The sequence below is a fragment of the Vicugna pacos genome, unplaced genomic scaffold (genome assembly GCF_048564905.1).
Source record: "Vicugna pacos unplaced genomic scaffold, VicPac4 scaffold_19, whole genome shotgun sequence".
In the NCBI taxonomy this organism is placed as follows: domain Eukaryota; kingdom Metazoa; phylum Chordata; class Mammalia; order Artiodactyla; family Camelidae; genus Vicugna; species Vicugna pacos.
In genome coordinates, this window is record NW_027328740.1 from 34,831,914 (window position 1) to 34,853,002 (window position 21,089).

The following is a 21,089-nucleotide window of genomic DNA, read 5'->3' on the forward strand; positions in this document are numbered from 1 at the left end:
TTTAGTTTATGTTCATGAGGCCACTCATGGGAAGGTCACTCTGTCCTGATAGATTGAGTTTCTTATCAGCGAAAAGCTCTGGACCCACTCATATTTCCCAGAGTTTTCTGCTGACCTGCTGACACTTTATATAATTGAGACCTAAGAAACTACTGAATATAAAATCCTTATTGTTATCGTTTCCCCTCGAGTTCCATAGGAATGGGGTGCTGTCTCAGGCTGTCTAAAGCCAGATCTGAACAAAGATAGGGTGATGGGCTGTGCTGCTGGACCTACACAGTCGAAGGGGATTTCCACCTTAGCTTTATAATCAGGCAGATTAGTTCAAATCTTGCCTTTACCAATTATTATCTTTGTGTCTTGGGGGAGAAACTGTACTTTTTTGTGTCCAAATTTGTTTATCTGTAAATAAGTTCAGTATTTATTTTAAGGTTTCTGTTTTAGAATTGAATGAGCTAATTCATTCATTTATACCTAAAATAGCGATCGCATGGTTCTATGCTGGTGCCTTGGTAGTTGATTACTAAGGGAATCGGCAGTGAGAATGGAGGTGGGGGACCCCTGGATAATAGAGCTTATATTCCAGGATATGCTTGTAAAAGACTGGATGTGCAGTAGATTTTTAGTAAATATCTACTCCTTTCCTAATCTGCATTGATTGTTTATATATCTTTATACAAATATATTAACAATTTTTATTGCAATTTAAATATTTTTGTAGTATTTACATTATGTAGCTATAAAAATACATGAAATAAAATGATTTGACTTTTATTTTCTTTTCAATAAGCAAAACAAAATAAAATAGAAAAGAAAAAAGTCTTGAGGGAGTAGAAATAATTTTATTTCTGTGGAATCAATTCCGTATAATAGGTCTTTGTCATGTTGTTAAACAGCATATAAAATTGATAGGTTGTGACATACTGGAAATGAGGAAACAGTGGAGACATACCACCTCTAATGCAGTCATTTTGTTACCAAGTCCAAACTCGTTCTGCTTGCTGCATGACAGGCCAATAAATGGGGAGATGAGATGTTGGAGTAAGGAATAGTGACTTCATTTGAAAATCTGGCAGACCCAGAAAATGGCATATTGATATCCAGTAGAACTGTTTTCCCCAAAGCAGAATTCAGTCTCCTTTTATACTAAAAAGCGGCGGGGATGTGGTTGGTTGTTGCAAACTTCTCGCTGTACGAATTGTTTGTCCTTGGAATCCTTTGTTCCTGCAGCTGTCCATGGTGGGTCAAATTAAGGTGCCCCCGTAAAACCTCCAAATAAAAGAAAGGTTATTATCTATTTTGCAACTTGCCATCTGTACATAAGTGTAGAAGAGCTAATATCCTTAAAGATCAGAGCCCGGAGAATAGGTTGTCCTGGATATTTCAGGCTAAAGGCAACTTTTTTTTACAAAAGGTGCAGAGATAGCAAGTCGGAGCCTAGAAAATAAGGTACAGGTTTAAAGCCAAACGAACACATCTAACATGGAGTCAAATTTGTTCTTTTCTTTTACAATTTCTTTTTCTAACTCATAAATAATTTTAGTAAGAAACATGAGAAATTTTTTTTATTTTTGCTTCTTAATAACGGATTACAACTACACTTTGGTGAGCAGGGATGCTGTGCGTGCCTTGGGGTCACAGCAAACTCTTGTTGGGGGTGGTCGACCCTGTAACATACCTGATGTCCCGTGAGTGTTGGTGAGGGTCCCCCTAACCAGGGGCTCTCTTCAGGAACCACCATATGGGCATTGACCTCTGGAGACCTCTTTTTCAGCTGCAGGAAATTTTTTCAGATTTTGTGATGGAAAAATCTCTCCAGCTGCAGATAATCAGGGAATAAAGGAAGAGGAATCGGGCTTGAAGTAGAGTAGAAGAGAAGGACAGAATATCAGGGAGCGTGGGGGCTTGGCAGCGGGGCCTCGGGAGAGAGAGGAGCAGAGGTGTGGAGGGTCCCGGCTACGGAACTAGCTCCTGCACCTTTCCCCGCACCCAAGCCACACAGCTTTTAATTGGGCCCAGGACTCCCTCCTGTCTGGATGTCACCCTGGGCAGAACTTTGAGAATCGAAGCTAAGGGGTGGTCAACACTCACCTAGGGGGTCACTGAGGACTTTGCTCAAGTCCACATTGACTTTTCCAGTCATGTGCCTTCACCTGTTCTTTATCTCAGGATCTGAGAAGCAGGAGCAAGGAACTCATGGAGAGATCCAGGAAGATATCTGACTGTGTTAAGAGACGACATCCACAGTGACACGTGGAGCGAAGACACTTGCAGTAAAGTAAAATAACTTCACAACTATTGCATCAGAGCTGCAAGTGTGAGAGAACCTAAGCCTGTCTCAGAGTGCAGGGGACAAGAGAAAAGGAATGGTAAAATTACCACTGACATTTGAAATTTTGTTAAAAAGAATGCTACTATTAATTGTATCACTTGAATGTATGCAGGTGTTTTTCTATGAGCATTCATAGGTTCACAAAACCCCACCAGCCACTCTTGCTCCCATCTGGTGTGGGCTTTCTCAAGCACAGTGCCCTTCCTGCTTGGGTGGGCCACGCTGCTGGTCCTCGCCTGGGGCCGGACTGCTACAGGACACTGAGTCCCCAAGGCACGACCTGGGATACATGACAGGAACATCTCTGCTCTTGGCTGAGGGCCTCCGTTTCCCCCTGCAGTGTAAGAATGCCGGTGACTCAGTTAGAATAATGCATGCAAGCCATCCTTCCGTGTCATCACCATCTAGAAGCGGTGCCTGAATATTCTGAATTTCTGCAGAATGTTGTTTACAATCACCTTGAACAAGTGAGTGTGTGTCCTCTTTCAAGTGGAGGAATTACTGCCGTTTTCCTGGAACTTACTCACCAGTAGTCCATCTGATTTTTCTGTGCTAGGATTCAGTATAGCCTGCTAATAACTCTGCAGTCAGATCTTGAAACCCTGATGAAGAGGATTATTTATTTTCTTTCCTTATATGATAGTATTTTACTTTCAAAATTCTGAGTTTTCTGTTCTTGGAGGAATTTTTTTGGGGTTTGGAGAAACAACTTTACTCTTACCATCTTTGTGACCTGTTGCTATATGCGTCTCACCTGTCTTCTGTCACTTGTGAGGCGGTTCCATTTGTGACCCTGTCCGGGTTATTCATGTTATAAAACATAAAATCTGTAAAAGTACAGAACCCTTTTACTCCGAAGACATTCCACAAATACTCCTTTAATCTGGGTGTGGTTTTAACAAGACACAAACTTTAGAACATATACTTGCAGGTTGCCAGTGCAAAATCCCCAAATGAATAGTCTAGCTCAACATCTAAAATCTTTCTTATCTACCTTGGATATGTATGGATAAGTGAAGCAGTTTGCTAAGAACCCAAGACCAGGTTTAGGATACAGGCTGATGTAGCTCAGCGGGTCCTCCCAAGCTGATGCTCTGCCAGAGAGTGGGGTTGAGGGGAGAGGGCGTGCCCTGCCCTCCCTGAGCTGACAGTTTCATGGCAAACACCTTCACGAGGTGAAGAAATTGGAGTTTCTTCTATGAACAGTGGGTCTGAAAAGAGCCCAAAAAGCATGGGAGTGACACAATCCCATTTGTCTCAAGTAGGGGAGAGTGGCTGTGGGGCCACTTGGGAGACTCATGAGTCCAGGTGGGCAGTGTTGGTGGCTTCCACTTGATCGGTAGGATAGTGGGTAAAAGCGAACAGATTGAAGGCATGTTTAGATGGTAAAAAGAAAGATTTAAAGCTGTCTGTGAAGGTAGGATGGAGTAAGGCCCAGGTTTCTGGGTGGATTAATGAGTTAAATGATGGTCCTGCTGTGCTCTGAGGAGGGAAAGCTGCAGAGGGATTTCTGGGGGAAAACTGATGAGTTCAGCTGTGGGTAAAGTGAAAGGTTGTTAGATGTGTGGTCTGGGATCTCAGGTGAGAGCCAGTAGTGAGTAGGGGGAGGGGAGAGAGACTTTCAAATAATTTTATCTTGTGAACATACATATAAGGATGAGTAATGACACACTTAACCCCTCTATATTCTGTATTTAAAACCCAGTAACATTTTGCTATATTGGTTGCAGGGGTTCTTAATTTTTTAATACAAATAAAATAAATAGAAACAAAATAGTGGAGTTAATGAATATCTTAGAGTTGATGTGTGTCCTTGTGTGTATTTTGATTTCTCATCTTTATAAACATAATCTACAAAAAGTTAACTTGCTTAGAATAAGAGTTAAACACAGGGACATGACACACTCTGTTGGGGGTTGAAGGTGATATCTTTGGCAAATTATATTGCCTCTCTTTGCCTTTGTTGCATCTTCTGTGAATGCCCCCGTGCCCCACATCACAGCTGATTTCCTAGACTAGAAGTTGGGAGGGAGGCTGCTAAAGGGAGTAAGAGGTGGCAACTGCTAGGAACAAAGAAGACAAAGACAAAAACAGATTAAAGCCGAGAAACTGAGTCCTAATACCCTCAAAGGAAAAATAATCCCGCAGTGTTTGGAGCCACTTATCGTAAGGGAAACAAAATCACGTGGATCCAAATCTCTTGAGCATATGTATATTGTGGGTGGGAGGGTATCATCAGAAAAGGGTTGAGAAGAGGCTTTTTGGTTTCCCTTAACGTTTTCAGTAAGAATGGGGTGCAGAAGCAAAATCCACCCGCTACACAGTAGAAGGTGTTGTTTTGTGCGAAACTGACCAGTTTGGAAACCAGTCATCAGTGGTGCTGGGAAATGAAGAGGCTTCTGGATTGGGTGGGGCACTTGCTGTGACTTCCAGGTGACCTGCTGGCTGGGGTCTGTGAGGCGGGCAGTAGGTTTGCAGTGTGACCTGGGCATAATCCCTGGCTCTGAGGCTGCTGGTCTGACTAGCAGACCTGGGCAGATGCAGTCCTATTGGGGCATCTCGCGATGTGGCCTGGGACACCTGCCATGCTGAGGGCGAGAGGAGGGATTCCCTAAGGGGGTGTCCCTGTGAAGAGTAGAAACGTCCTCCTGCAGGGGAGGAAGAGCCTCTGAGCAGCGGGCCGGATGCACAGGCAAGAGCAGCCTGAGCACGGAGATTTCGGGGACCTGGAAGTCATAAAGTGGCCCGAACAGCCTTGTTCCTGAGAAACTGGAGGGAAAAGATGCTGCAAATGCAGGCTAATTTCAGACCCTGTGGTGGGTCATGAGTGATAGGAAAGAACTGGTCAGGCAGGCACGAAAGAACCCTGTGGTTGTCCCAGTTGGGGCGTCACACCAGAGGGAGGAGCAGAGTTATAGACTTTGTCACTTTTTATCTGTGTGACTTTGAACAATAACACCCCACCTCTCTCTATATATATCTTCATCTGTAAAGTGACAGAGTGACAACTCGTGTCATCAGAAGGCTTAGTTTAGCTCTGATCCTCATTGTCCAGTCCTGTCAGTGCTGCCCTGCAAGGTTCTGCAGTGGGTGCTCTTACCCTGAGATGGGAGGGCGTAGAAGGGCATTGTAGCACCCGAGGGCAGGAAGGGGTTGCTTTAAAAGCAGACATGTAGCCTCCTGCAGCTGCAGACCTACAGGCAGTTTGGTTTATGGTCGTGGAGAGGACTTTGGAGGTCTTAGCATCGTCTTAAGACTTGTTTTCCCTTGGGGACCTGATTTGCCTTTGCAGATTAATGTTGAAGATTTGGGCTTCTGGCAAAGCTGTTTTCAGAGATGGGTATATATGTAACATATAGTATAAAATGAAAGGTTTTACTTAATATTTGGGACTTTGTAGCTGTAGGGAACAGCTCTGTTGGCCTGGTTTCCACGGAGGACACTAGCGGTCGTCAGAGCGTGCGGGAGGGCAGGCAGCCTGCAGTGCTGCTGCGGGGGTTCTCCCCAGCAGGACGCTCTGCTGAGTTGACTCTTCTCTGAGTTTGGTTGCCAGAGGAGCAGACAGCAAAGTAATGAGTCCTGGTGGGATTGTATAATGACAGGAAGAAAGAGGGAGCCGTAGTTCTTAGGGACTACTACACTCTTTTGGTTCCTGATCCAGTGTGTCCCATTACACAATTGATGAGTTGTGTCTATTCTGGGACTTGATTGAAATAAACGTGCAGCCTGAATATTAAGAGTTATGTTTTATTTGTCAGAAGGACTCGAGCCAGGATGACCGCCTCTCAGAACACTCTGAGGGACTGCTCGCAAGAGTAGGGGAGAAGCTAGGATTATATAGGAGCTTTACAACAAAGACCAGGTAGTCAGAACAATAAAACATTGCTTGTTATCTAAAGAAAGCCAGGTATCTCAAGTTCATGAATTTAATGCTTTTCAATATATGGGAGGAAGCCAACATTTGGGCTGACTGAATATATACTTTAGACAAGCACCTAGCTATCTAGGGCCAGTAATCTGTCCTTTCTTATTCTGAGTCTGCTCAGAGGGCACCGTTGTGAATGGCTGCAGGCCTGTCTTCACTGGGGGGTGGCGGCAGCCGCTGATGACTTGTTTTCAGCATTCTTTGTTTAGTGACATGGTTGCAATATTTTCATTCAATTTGTAGTGTTTTCATTCACAGAAAATTATGGTATTACCCTGATTATGGATAATCTGGAAGCTTGGAATGGAACCGAGATGGAATTACTGCAGGTAACTTCTACTTTAATAAGCCATGTGTAAACATGAACACAGAGGAAGCATACAAAAGGATTCGGTGGTGAATGGGAAGGGTTTCTGCATGTTACAGGAGAAGGCAAGGCAGAATTCTTCTTCTTTTTGGGCAGGTATGTGAGTCCAACTTTCCTTTCTGAAGTGCTTTCTGAGAACTGTTTATGGTAATGAACCAACATTGACAAACGGTGACACACATTGCATTTAAGAGCTGGTTGGCTTCAACTTGGGTATTGGACAGGTGGAATTCATAGGCAGTGGTCAGGTGGATGGGACAGAGATGGAGCCCAGGCCTGGGCCCATATTCAGGTTGAAATCGCCATTTACTCACCATAGCGCCTTGGACTTGAATGTAACCTCTCTTAAACTGATGGTGAGTCTGTGAAATGGGCATGATAATATTCGTTACTTCCTGGGCTTGTTGTAAGTTCTGAAGATTATTATAGCACACATGAAGCACTTAACACACTGACACTTAGCAGTGTACACTTTGTTCGACCACCACGCTTGGTGTGTGTCAGAGCCTTAAAGGCAGCATGTGTCTGTTTAGGATGCACTGGTAGCCCCTTGGCTACTTTGTGAATTTGGTGATTTCCTTTAATACTTGTAACTCTGTGTGCCATGGGCAGTTATTTTTATGGACAGATGAGGAATCTCAGGGTAAAAAAGACTGTGTAATTTGCCCAAAGTCAGACCATAATTTTGTGTGCAGGGGCCTCGGTTCAGCATGGGCTCCTGGGCCTTCTGCTCTCTCCGTTCAGCACCAGAGCCAGATGTGGGCTCGGTTGTTTCCCAGCCCAGAATATCCGGCAGGCCACAAGACACATCTGGTCCTGTGCTGCTTGAGCAAAATCTCCGGAGGAGAGGCAGTTACAAAAGGGATAAACATAAAAACAGACGACAGCAAATTGTGATCAGCTCTGAGAAGGAAAGGAACACGTCTGGCCGTGCAGAGCTGGGAGCTTTCCCGTCGGGGCTGCTCTAGGGGCGCTCATCTCAGCTAAACAAGCTGTGCTGCTGCACCAAGGCAGGAAGGCAGGGCGCGTGTGGCCAGGTAGACAGGGCCTCGTTGATCGTACTCATTCCCTATTAAGTGGCAGGTGTCACAGGCACTTAACTAATAAACAGATGTTGGCCAAAATCATCACGCATTTTGCTTGGTAGTTTTATTGGCGCCAACTTTGAGAGGAGGTCATTGAAGCTGGGGAGTTTGCTGCATGCCCGTGATTACCATGGAAATACCCCCACTGGTCTTTCAACCTAGACTGGTGTGGCTGTCATGTCCCAGCCCTGTGAATGGCATCGTGCAGCTTCTCCCAAGTGGCCCAAATGACTGACATTGATATGCTTAATTCGTAGGAAATGGTATGTGGCAATAAGAGAAAAAGGTAGTAAGAAATTGGAAAACTAGAAAATAACTAATTCTTCCCCTGCTGGGGGACCGTACCCTGTGTCTCTCACCCCACTCACTGCCTGTCACCTCCTCCCTGCCGACTCCGTGTTCAGAAGCCACTCTGAGCCTTTGAAGAACATTTTGCCTCATGACACTGTTGACTAGGACCTGCGACCTCTCTGTCCCTGGTTAACTCTCTCTTCAAAGCCATTTAAATTTCTTGCAGGCTCCTCCACTCAAATGTAAGAATAGCCCCTTTAAACTTCTTGATGCAGCTCCTTAATGAAGATCTTGGGAAGGAAACCTAGCCAAAACCTGGGAGGTATTCACAGAGTGAATGTAACCTGAGCATTTTTTGACATTCAGAATCAGAGCGGTGGGAGACACAGGAAGGCCTTTTTAAGTTAGAAAGTGGAAAGAGAAAGGACTCAGGATGTTTGAGACTGAAACATCTCGGTCCCAGCCAGCAAGGCACCTGAGTTCAGGATGGTGTGTGGGTAGTGCAGAGTTCTCAAAAAGAAAGAAGTGGTGGGATGGCAGGGAGGACATTTAGGTACTTAACTGGGGAAGGAAAAAGTTGGCTGAACAATTCATGGTTGAACAAGAGGATTGTGACATGATGTGCTTGTATTTTGGAGAGAAGGGTTTTGTGGAGCCAGGCCTAAGGAGAAATCTCTCTGACTGGGGAGTCAGCACAACAAAGAAACACAGAGAACCAGGCAGACCCCATGGCCCCTGATGGGGGAGAGGCTGCCCACCAATTGGAGACCTGGAGGCTGCTTCTGTCCCTTAGCTGGGGTCTCAGACCTCCCTTCACAGACCAGTCCTGTTGATACAAGAAAAAATATGTGGGGCATGAGAAGGGCTGTGTCCCAGGCTTCCGTTGAGCCCCTGGGATGTGCCCCACCAGATTTTGTTCCTTGGCTTCATGCAGTAAAGAATTCAAGAACAAGCCAGTGTTGAGTAAAGGTAGATTTATTCAGAGAGATACATTGACAGGCATGAGAAACGTCAAGAAGTATGGGGGTTTGATGCTCAGATTAAAAGTAGGCACACACTCCACAGAAATAGTGTGGGCCTTCTCCGAAGAGGTAGAGAGAGGGGTTCCTGGGATGTGGCTCTGTGTTGCTCCTTTTCTTGGGCTTCGTGGTTTCATATGCTAATAAGTAGAAGGACCAGCCTTAGGGCAAGGGGCTGGGATTCCAGGGAGTTGGCCATTTTCCACCCTTTGACCTTTTGTGGCTAGCCTTGTGACTGCCATGGTGCCTGGGGCCATGTTATTCACCATGTTACTATTACAATGGGTGTATAATGAAGCTCAGGATCTACTAGAAGTTAAATCTCTTCATCCTGAGCCTCAAGACCTATTGGGGGTTGAATTCTTCACCATTTTGATGTTAATTGCTGTGGTCTTTCTTGAATGGCTTGCTCTGCCCCCTTCCATCCTGTCTCACTGTGATGACACAGAGAGAGCAAAGGCCGGGCCCTGCGTGTGTTCCTGCATTTAACAGCAGGAGATGTGGGGTGGGCTGAGGATGACTCTGAGTGGTGAGAAATATGTTTCAGATTTTCCCACATGAGACATGGGGACCTGCCAGCAGCCATCGCAGATTTATCTCACGGGCATTATCGCTTGTGTTGTTACGGAAACAACAGGCCAGCCAAGAAATAAGCAGCACTCAGAGGGTGGGAGTACTGAGATTTATTATGCCAGCGGGCTCAGAGGGGCTTCTGTTCCCAAGCCCTGAGCACATCCAAGACGTGCACATGAGGTTTTATAGGGTTAATTACAAGTATGGGGCTTTTAGCCAATAAGGCTCAAACAACAAAAAGCAAGGAATCAGTACACTGAAGCTTATCAATTTGGAACAGATCACGTTACTGACAATTGTTGACCTTGGATTTACGAGTTAGCTTGTTAGCCCAGTAAACTGACACTGAACTTCAGATTTACGAGTTAGCCCAGCAAAACTTAGATCAGTAAACCGACACTTATCACACTTAGATTTGTGACTTAGCTTGTTAGCCCAGCTGGGGTTTTTGTTCACAGTGTCACTCATCTTTTCTATTTTCCTTTTATTTTTAAAGTATTTAATCCAAATTTAATATCAGGATTTTTTTGGAAAGAAATTTCTCTTTTTCTTTTCTTTGGGGCTCTTTTGGGGGGTAGGTAATTAGGTATATTTATCTGTTAGTGGAGGCCCTGGGGCTTGAACCCAGGACCCTGTGCACACTAAGCACACGCTCTACCACCTGCCCCATCATCTTTTTCTTTTTGCTTTAGCTGCCAAGAATCTTACAGCTGAATTTCTAGTCGGCCTTTAACACTTGCCCTGACTTCATGGAATCCATTTTTATGAGTTTACCTCCCCCTGGTTTCATTTAAGTATTGAATCTCCATTTTCTCTTCACTCTCAGTTTTGCCTTTTTGTTGTTATGGTTGTTAAGCTGTGTTTAAAAAATTGTTTAATTTCTCTTTTAGCAGGAGGCTGAAGTAAATAAATATGTAAACAAACATCACACTTAAATGCTTTTATATATTCTAAGCTGTTTAGTAGTTAATTAAAAACCAAATTGAATATTAAATGGATAACATTTTTAAATTATTTTTTAATTTTTTATAAAGACATAGCTGATTTAAAATATATGTTTCAGGTGTACAATAGATGCTCCATTTATAGTTACTGTAAAACATTGTCTGTATTCCCTGTGTTGTAAGATACATCCCTCTAGAGTGTTTACATTACATGTTGCAGTTTGTATAAGAAATTTGGGTAACGCAGAGTCTGGGACGTGGCTGTGGCTGACCCAGGTTCACGCAAACCCTGCCTGTCAAAGCTCAGGCCTTCACTCCTGTCTGCAGGGGAGCGAGTGGAGGCAGCTCTCATCAGCGCTGGCACCACACTCTGAGTGGCAGTGACAGCAGTGACTGTGTGTGGACGTGAAAATTGTTGTTCCAAGAGTTTTACATGCTTTTCTGCATTTAATAATTAAAGCCCTCCTGTGAGGAAGGGTTTTAAGTTTTTAATGAATAATACATTTTATTTTGATATTGATAGACTTCAAAACTCCGGAAAATTTACAGGAGTAGTACAATAAATGCTTAGATACAGTTCACCTTAAAGGGCACTATTTGCCCTTTTGTGACGGGCTTATTTTAGCATAAATTTTCAAAGTTCATTCATATTGTAGCCTGAATCAGTACATTATTCTTTTTGTTTGATAATATCCTTTTCCTTTTTTTTCGTTTTTGGTCTATTTAAAAATATTTTCATTGAAGTCTAGTCAGTTTATAGTGTTGCGTCAGTTTCTTGTGTACAGCACAAAACTTCAGTTAAATAGGAACATACCTGCATTCATTTTCATATTCTTTTTAAACATAAGTTACTATAAGTTATTAAATATATTCTCCTGTGCTATACAGTATATACTTGCTGTTTATTGTATACATACTCAGCATCTGCAAATCTTGAACTCCCAATTTATTCATTCCACACCCTCTCCCCTCTGGTAACCATAGTTTGGTTTCTATGTCTCTGTGTCTGTTTCTGTTCTGTAGATAAGTTTATCTTTTTGTTCCTTTGTTTTTGTTTTTTTTTGTTGTTGTTGTTTTAGATTCCACATGTGAGCGATCTCATATGGTATTTTTCTTTCTCTTTCTGGCTTATTTCACTTAGAATGTCATTCTCCTGGTCCATTCATATTGCTGCAAATGGCATTATTTTATTATTATTTTATTGCTGAATAGTAGTCTATTGGACATATATACTACAACCTCTTTATCCAGTCGTCTGTCAGTGGACATTTAGGTTGTTTCCATGTCTTGATATTGTAAATAATGCTGCTGTGAACATTGGGGTGAAAGTGTCTTTTTGAATTACGTTTCCTTTCGGATATATGCCCTGGAGTGGGATTGCTGTGTCATCTGGGCCCCCAAGGTTTTGTCTTTTGAGGAACCTCTATACAGTTTTCCACAATGGCTCCACCAAACTGCATTCCCACCACAGTGTAGGAGTGTTCCCAATTCTCCACAGCCTCTCCAGCATTTAGTGTCTATGAACTTCTGAATGATGGCTATTCTGACTGGTGAAAGGTGATACTTGTTTGCAGTTTTGATTTGCATTTCTCTGATAATGATATTGAGCATTTTTTCATGTGCCTATTGGCCATTTGTATGTCTTCATTGGAGAAATGTTTCTTTAGGTCTTCTGCCCATTTTTGGATTGAATTGTTTGTTTTTCTTTTTTATCAAGTGTAAAAGCTGTTTACATATTCTGGGAATTAAGCCCTTGTCACTTTCATTTAATGCAACTATTTTCTCCCACTCCATAGGTTGTCTTTTTGCTTTAATTTTTGTTTTCTTTTCTGTGCAAAAGCTTGTAAGTTTAATTAGAACCCACTTGTATATTTTTGCTTGTATTTCTATTGCTTGAGTAGACTGCTCTTGGAAAATATTGTTGAGATATATGTCAGATGTTTTGCCTATGTCTTCTTCTAAGAGGTTTATAGTGTCTTGTCTACAATTTTAAGTCTTTAAGCCATTTTGAATTCATTTTTTTGTATGTTGTGAGGGGGTAGTCTAACTTCATTGATTTACATGCAGCTGTGCAGTTTTCCCTGCACCATTTGCTGAAGAGGCTGTCTTTGCTCAATTGTATGTTCTCACCTCCTTTGTCAAAGATTCAATTACCAAAAGTTTGTGGGACTATTCTTGGTAATTTTGTTTATCCATTCATTGATGGATGGATATTTTTAGTGACTTTTAGCTACTCTGAATGATACTGCTATGAATATTGATGTGCAAGTTTTTGTGAGAATACATTTCCATTCTGTTGGCTGTAGAGTTGGCCCACCATATCTGTAGTTTCCACTTCATGGATCCAGATGGCTGATTGCAAAGGGACTTGATCATCCTTGGATTATGGTATCCAGGGTGGGGGGTTCCTGAAACCAACCCCCCGAGGACACTGAAGGATGACTCTACATGTAGGAGTGGAATTGCTCAGCCACATAACTCTAACCTTTTGAGGAAACATCGGGCTCTTCCAAAGAAGCTGCACCATTGCCCCTTTCCAACGGCTGCATATTGAGGGTATCCATTTCTCTGCCTCCTGACTGACACTTGTTATTGTCCATGTTTTGATTATAACCATCCTAGTGAGTTTAAAATGAGATCTCATTTTGATTTTGATTTCGCTAGTGATGCTGACCATCTTTTCAGATGCTTATTGGCCAATTGTGTATCTATTTAAATCCTTGGCAAATTAAAAAATTGGGTCGATTTTCTTTGTATTGTTCAGTTGTAAGCATTTGTTTTATATCCTGGATACTAGTCTCTTATTAGATATATGCTTTGCAAGATTTTTCTCCTATTCTGCAGATTGTCATTTCACTTTAATTTTTTTAAACATTAAAACAATTTCTTTATAGGGGAGGTAATTAGATTTATTCATTTTGTTTTTCTTCCTTAGCACACACTCTATCATTTGAGCTACCCATTTCCCCTTTCATTTCACACTCTTGATGTTGTCCTTTGTAACAAATGATTTTAATTTGATGAAGTCCATTTTATCTATTTTGTTTTATCACTTGTGCTCTTGGTATTGTATCTAGGAAGCCATAGCCTATCCTATGACCACAAAGATTCATACTATGTCTTCTTTTAGAAAGTTCATATATTTAGTTTTTACGTTTCTGTCTGTGATCCATTTTGAATTAATATTTGTTATATAAAATACGGGGTCCAGATTCCAGATTCATTCTTTTGCCTTCAGATACCCAGGTGTCTCTGCTCCATTTGTTGGATAGACTATACTTTCAATGGAGTGTTGTTGGCACATTTCTGGAAAACTGACTGTAAATGTAAGTTTCCCCCCCAGGATTTTTTATTGTGTCTCATAGATTTCTGCATCCAGACTTATGACAGAAGCATAATGACTTGAGTGCTATAGATTTGCTGTAACCTTTGAGTGAGTCCTCCAAATTTGCTCTTCTTTTTCAAGATTGTTTTGGCTGACCTGGGTCCCTTGCTTTCAATATGAATTTTGGGATCAGTTTTTCAATTTTTGCAAAGAAGTCAGCTGGAATTTTGATAGGGATTCCATTAAATATGTAGATTACTTTGGGAAGTCTTAACATTTTTAACAATATTTTCTACCATTGCATGATCATGGGATGCCTTCCATATATGAAGATATTTTAAAATTCTTTTGGTGATACTTCAAAATATTCAATGTACAAATCTTGTAAACTTTTGTTAAATGTATCTCTCATTTTATTTTTTATGCAGTTGTAAATGGAACGGCTTAGCTTCATAAGGGTGGGACTATATATATCAATTTATTTATTTCTAGGATTCCTACATAGCAAATACACTAGGTTTATATTTGCTACATTGATCTATCCACAATTCTTCCCACCCCCGTGTCATAAGAAACCAAGACCCAGCTTAAGCCATCTGAACACCTATGTGGAAGTGAGAAATGAGACCTTTGGGTGGGGTTTGTGTAGATGATACTGAGATCTTATTCAGGATGGCTTCATCTTAATTTCTTTTAAACAATCCTTTCAGAGTACATAGTCAGATACATTAGGAAAATGCTGTTTTGATGTGCGGAGGAGCTAAGACTATAATTTTCAAGTAATTTCTAGTGAGAGTGTTGTACTTGAAACATAATTTGCATCAATCTTTGAAGATTTATGTTTCAGGAGCTTTGAGTAAATAATACCTGTCTTTATTCAATAACTACAACTAAATGCTCAAGCAACATGTAAGAGTTTGAGCAAACTGCTCCCGCCCCGTAGTGCTGGTTGGTTGCAGCTGTAACTGGAGTCAGCGCTTACCTCGCCCAGTACACTTGTGCTGATCTGCTCAAAACAGTTCGTCCAACAGTTTGTCGGTAGTCTTTTAGACAAAGCCATAAAGCATTGATTTAAGGTTGCTGGAATGTAATCTATTCTTATTAATATTAAGTAAGCACATATTGAGTACTTACTGTATGTTGGGAATTGTCCCTCAGCCTCACATGAATATTACTTCTAATAAAACCTCTCATATTTCCCTGTTATTTGCACTTTACAGATAAGGAGACTGAGGATTAGGTCTTCTCTCTTTTGGGGGGAGCTCATTATCAATGATGGGAAGTTGTAAGGAAAAAGATATTGATTCATCCAGAGAAAATATTTTTCTGAGATTCAGTATTGAAGAAGGTAACCACTGAAGAGGGTGATCATTGTTTGAGTGAGACGAGCCCCGGGTTGTACGGAGTCAGCATCCCTGTCCTGGACACTGCACGTGTAGAGCTGCGTGGGGGGTGAGGCGGCGCGGCCACGCAGGGAAAGCGGATGCCGGGCCGTTGGGCTGTGCTCAGGCCCGGTGGGGCTTTCTCCTAAGAGCAGTGGACCGTCATTGACAGATTTTAAGTAGGCTAGTGCGATGCTCTCGTAGATCACTTTTGTCTTGTAGAATGCTTAGAAACATTTAGAAGGCTCGGCAGGAGGTGATGTGATGAGTCAGAGTAGGGTGGCTGCGAGGTGTAGCAGTGCTCAATTTTCAAGTGATTTTCAGTCCCAGGTTTGTGGCTCAGTAGCCGTGTCACTTTGGATGACACACCCAAGGAAGTGAAACAATTTATCTAATCAATAGAAGCAGTGATGTACCGAACTCCCAGGACTGCTGTGTAGATCCAGTGAGATAACGTGTGCACAGTGTGCAGCATGGTCCCCAGCACAGAGTCAGTGCTGAGGGAGTGCCAGTGAGTACCTGGTAGGACAGGTGTGGGTGGTGGATCTCGTTGACTGAGGAAATTTGCCCCTGAAGGAGGGGTCTTGTCACATCTGTGAGTGATTGGCCTGAGCTGGGAGAGGCAGGGAGACCTTGCCCCCGACCAAGGGCCCTGGGCAGGATGGCTATGGGAGGAACACCGTGAAGTTAGCTCTTTGCAGGTGGAGTTGGAGGTGCCCTTGAGACATCTAAGTGCAGTGTCACAATCACAGAAGTGGTCTGGTCCCGGGCTGTGCATTTTCCTGCTGAGATATTGATCTCTGAACGCGAAGACATACTTTACAGGACAAGTGAATAGTAGTATCATCTCTCATCAAAGCTCACATCTCTTTATTCATCACTCACTTTGCTAATTGGGTACTTACAGAACACACTTCACTGTCCTCCCCTGGGCTCAGGCTCCACAGAAAAGAGCTGGTGAGTCTCCCTCTTTTCCAGAAGAAGACACACTTAGCTGGTAGACTTCTATACCTCGCCAGACTTAGAATTTTAGGTTGTTGATTTAATTCTATTTTCTGTTGGTCATCTCCTGACAGGAGAGACGTTTTACCTCATGGTCAGGTTTCAATTAGCTGTTACTGAGAATTGCTGGTCTGATCCATAGTGTATTTATTCTATTAACTTTGTAGAGTACTTATCATTTTTCTGTCTTTGCTCTTTAATTTTGTTTGCCCCTTCAATTTTCTATCTTATTTGGGACCTTATTTTATTTTTTAATTAAAAAATGTCTAATAGCAGTTAACAAAACAAAAGCAAAGAAAAAATGCACATGATAGCTAAATTTAGAAAATATCTTGTGTGTTTTCTGTCTCAGCAATGGAGGGTTCTAGAAACTCGTGAAAAGCTTCATTACATAAGTTCCTTTAAATTCTGATTAAGAAATAAAACCTTCCTTCCTCATCTTTCAAGCTGCACAGCTAATTGTCAAGAAAGTGAGGGGAAATTCTCAGAAGCCAAGACAAACCAGAAAGCAGGGATTCTGGGAGATACGTGAGCCTTAGAAGCCCTGGGGTGCCGGTTGGCTCCTGAACTGAGTTTCAGTTGCCCTGGCAGGAGGGCAGGAGGTGAGCCTGTGGCCTCTCACACTGGGAGTTGGATGGCTGTTCTTATATAAGGCCAAGCACATCCTGAGAATCCTGCTTTATAAAAGGTTGAATTAGAAAGAAAAGAATAAAAGCATTCCTCAAGGCAAGGAAGTAAGGAAAGTAAAATTTTTTGGAAGCGGGAAAAAATAACATATCCAAAGTAAGGATTTAGTTTAAAGCTGTTCTGGCATGAGAGTGACCACAAACCCATGGCAGAAAATCACAGCTCCTCCCGGAAAGAGAAGGTGTGTTTTGAATGAATCAGTGGACAGCCATTCTGAAAAAGGCCTCCAGAGTCTTCTGGATCAAGATACTGGACTCAAACACCTCCCTTCCATGGTCTCATTTAAATAACCAGAAAGGTTTTAAAGGAAAGAAGCCATAATCATAGTTCTATTTATTGACATTACTTTATGCTAGGAATTCAAAGGTGACTATGGAGTTGTCTCCTCTTTTATGGACCTTACTTTCTATTTGACATAGTTGGGGAACTTGGTGGAGGGTGGTGTTAGTATGTTGCAATTAACCAGGAGAGGAGTTTAAGAAAGCAGTGAAGGGTTGGTGACATTTTTCGCTGAGGACAGTCCTGTTCAGTTGGCTTGTAATTACAGGCTCGTTGAGTTGTCACTGGAGGGAATTAATCTTAAGGAATTTGGACTTAACTCAGGCCTCTTCAGAATGGACAAGTGAACCTGGAGAAAGACAGTCAAATCTGTGCAGACATTGAAGTTCACTTCAACATGTGGTATCCATGAGCCAAAGATAGGACTAGTAGGCAGCACTTCTTGAGGACAGAGGAGTGGTTTTTAAGGTTCTTCAAGAATGAATCCCAAGGTACCGGGATGGCCAGTTGTCAAACTGTGACTTTGCTCTTTGGACGGTGTATCCACCAAGGGTATTGGCCGTTTATAAGTTTCCATTTCTCCTTAATACATGTCAGGTTATGAGGACGTGGGCATAAACGTTTCACACCTTGTCAAGGTGACTTTGGGTACCTGCCTAGAATCATGGGCACAGTTGCGGCTGCGTCATACATCTTGCCGCACATCCCGCTCCCCGGTTCCGTGATCACGGCAGAGTGGTTCCTTATTGAGCTGTCCATCTCCTCTGTGACATCGTAACCAAACAAAAGATTGGAGAGTATTAGCTTGGCTTTTTTCTTTTCTAACATTCCCTTCAAATTATGATGACTGATAGTGGACCCAGTTACGTTTGCAGATGATTTACAAGTAGGGCTGTCAGTACAAACCTTGTAATCCCCGCTGTGTGATCTAGAGAAGAAAGTTACACTCTTTCCAAATTGTTTTGATGCACTTATGTGGGAAAATGATGTATGTTTGAATATGTATTTCCTCTCTTAATCATCATGGCTAGAGATGAATATTTGTAGACATGGAATGAGTACTCTGTATTTGAACTGTATGGTCCCCTAAATTCTCCCCAGCTTTTTAAAGTCATCACTGGAGTGCTACCTCCAGAGTGCCGCAAAGCATCCAACACTGCCTGCTCTTTGGACACTGTAAGTTTCCAAGTTGGAGAAGGCTGCTGGCTGGTGAGGCATTCTCTCGCACATCTCTGGTTGGGTGATGTGAGCTGAGAACACAAGAATTGGCAGACAGTAACTAACCACGATCACGTCCATTTCTGGAACACTCATGGAGGATTTTACACCTATGCTAGTGGAATACGTTATTTCATTTAGTTTTCCCAAAAATCATAATTAGATTTTATCACCTGTATTAAAAAGGAAACTGTCAAAGCGAGTGACGTGCAGACTTTGGACTGGAACACGGGTCTTTCTGATCCCTGTCTCTGTTCCCTCCCCGGCCTATCCTTGCAAATGACCAGGAGACTCTTCCTCAGTCTTGAGTTTCCCTCTGATGTTACCGCTCTCTTTGTTTCTAAGAGAGGAAAACAAGTCTAAACTTACTTTCCAGTTGGAAATGGAATGGAGAGTTAACGTTGGAAGCCGGGAGAATCTGTCCTGTGATGAAGTGGTCTCCGAGCCACTTCCACTGGGATGTCACATCACTGTCTGGGCCCCTTGCTCAGCCTGTGCACAGGTGACAGTGCAGTTGTGCCGAGCAGTCCTCCCGGACAGGGCAGTGGGTTGGAAATGAGTTTGGGGATTTGGTTTCATTACACAAGTTCCTGAGGGCCTTGACCTGGCACTTCGAGTGGGAGCATTCCCTGTCCCACAGACTGTGCTCTGGGCCCGTGCAGACCTGACGTGGCCTCAGCCTGAGTCTCAGGGCCCGTGGTGATGAGGAGCATTTTAGCCCAGGGTCTGCCGGAGGCTCTGAGACTACTGGGCTGTGGGACTTTGTCCAGGATGATAATAATTCCTCCCCGAGTTTCAGATTTCCTTGCCTGTGAGCCGGGGTAGTAGTTGTTTCTGAGATGATTGTAATGATTCAGTAATGGGCGCAGCGTGTGCTGACAGGTAGCTGGGTGCTTTAGGAGCAGAAGTCGCAGTCACTCTGTCAGCCTCTCCCTGTGCGCTCTGTGCTTTGAGAAGTTGTGTGTTTGGTGAAAGTCCCGCCCAGACCCTAGGGTCTAGATGAACTGTTGTTCCTTTACTTTCCCTTCCTTTTCCTCTTTCCCTTCTCTGTGTCCCATGTTTAGGTAGCAGATTCCTTTATTTCAGGGAATACGGGCTTTTCTAGTAAAGGGACAGGTGGAATGCGGAGAGGTGGGGCCCAGAGGGGGTCTGGAGTGTCTGCACAGTGCTGCTTCCCTGCGTTTCTGCATCCGGTCCCATCAGTGCACTAAGTCAGCCTTCCTCTTCCTTCCTGTGTCATCGGGTCTCTGTTTTAAGGGAAAACCATTTTTATGGGTCTTTTTTCACTTACGTGTTTCATTCAGATGCTTGTTGCTTTTCTCCCTGTGCTTCAGCGTTCCGAGGAGAAAATTCAGCTGTGCAGCATCCTCTCCATGCTCTACGAGTTGATCGGCTTCCACTGCAAGTCCACCTTCTTCAAGCGGGTGGCCCCCGTGCGGCACGCGGCCCCCGGCATCCCGGAGCCTGGCGGGAAGGCCTGCTCCCGACTCCTCCTGCAGACGCTTCCTGGCTACAGTCTGTCACTGGACTTGCAGGACTTCAGCAGATGTGTTGGAACTAAAACATTGCTTCAGCCCCATTAACCATGCCTGGTTTGGGCCCTGCTGTCCTGCCTCATCAGGGTGAATCTTGATTCATTTAGAACAGGGCTCAGCAGACTTTTCCTTTCAAGGGCTTGGGGGTAAATATTTCAGGGTCTGAAAGCCTCCTGATCTCTGGTGCAGCTGCTCAGCTCTACTGTTTAGATGCCAGAACAGCCAGATAGTCCACACAGCCATAGAGCTTTATTAACAGCGGTGGCTGGGGCTGGATTGGGTGTATGAACTGCAGTTTGCCCCCACAGCCTCCTCAATATTGACACCTGCACCAGAGTGTACATTTGTGACAATGGGTGAACCTACACTGACATGTCATCATCACCCATAGCCCATAGTTGACACTAGGATTTACACATTGTGTTGTGCACTCTGTGGGTTTGGACAGATGTACAATGACATGTATCCACCATCACAGCATCATACAGAGTCGTGTGTCTTAGTGACCTTAAAATGCTCCGTGCTGCACCTCATTCATTGCTCTTTCCCCTCTAGCCTCTGGCAGCCACTGATCTTTCAGTCTCTGTGTTTTTCCCTTTCCCAGAACACCATACAGTTGGAATCAGACAGTTGCTGAAACTTCCCAGATTGGCTTCTTTCACTTGGTAATATGCATTTACGGTTCCTCCATGTCTTTCCATTCCTTGATAACTCATTTCATTTTAGCACCAAATAATAGTCCATTTTCTGGCGGGACCACAGTTTATTTATCCATTCACCTACTGAAGAAGAGCTTAGTTGCTTCTGAATCCTGTTGAGTATGAATAAAGCTGCTATTAACATCTGTATGCAGATTTGTGTGTGAACATAAGTTTCCATTTCATCGAGTAAACACCAAGGAGCACAGTTGCCGGATCATATGTTAGAATTACGTCTAGCTCTGTAAAAAATTGCCAGACCGTCTTCCAAAGTACCTGGGCCATTTTTCATTCCCACCAACAATGCATTATAATTTCTGGTGCTCCACATCCTCACCAGCATTCGGTGCTGTCAGTATTCTGCATTTTGGCAGTTCTGACAGGTGTGCAGTGGTATCTCGCTGTTTCAGTCTGCATCCCCTTGATG

General features: G+C 43.2%; 1 protein-coding gene across 2 annotated transcripts in view; it reads left to right on the plus strand.

The window, feature by feature from the left end:
* Positions 1-20,284, plus strand: part of LOC140692921 (trafficking protein particle complex subunit 9-like) — a 104,065-nt gene extending 83,781 nt beyond the window's left edge. The window contains exon 3 of one of the 2 annotated variants that reach the window (XR_012068544.1): positions 2,170-2,373. Coding sequence is in view for 1 of the 2 variants with exons in the window: in XM_072957134.1 (XP_072813235.1) it covers positions 19,764-20,012 (249 nt within the window). In the remaining variant the exon portion in view is untranslated. Of the gene's footprint in view, positions 1-2,169; positions 2,374-19,763 lie in introns of those variants that run through there. The other variant, XM_072957134.1, reaches the window with a different exon arrangement.
* The last annotated feature ends 805 nt before the right edge of the window (positions 20,285-21,089 follow it).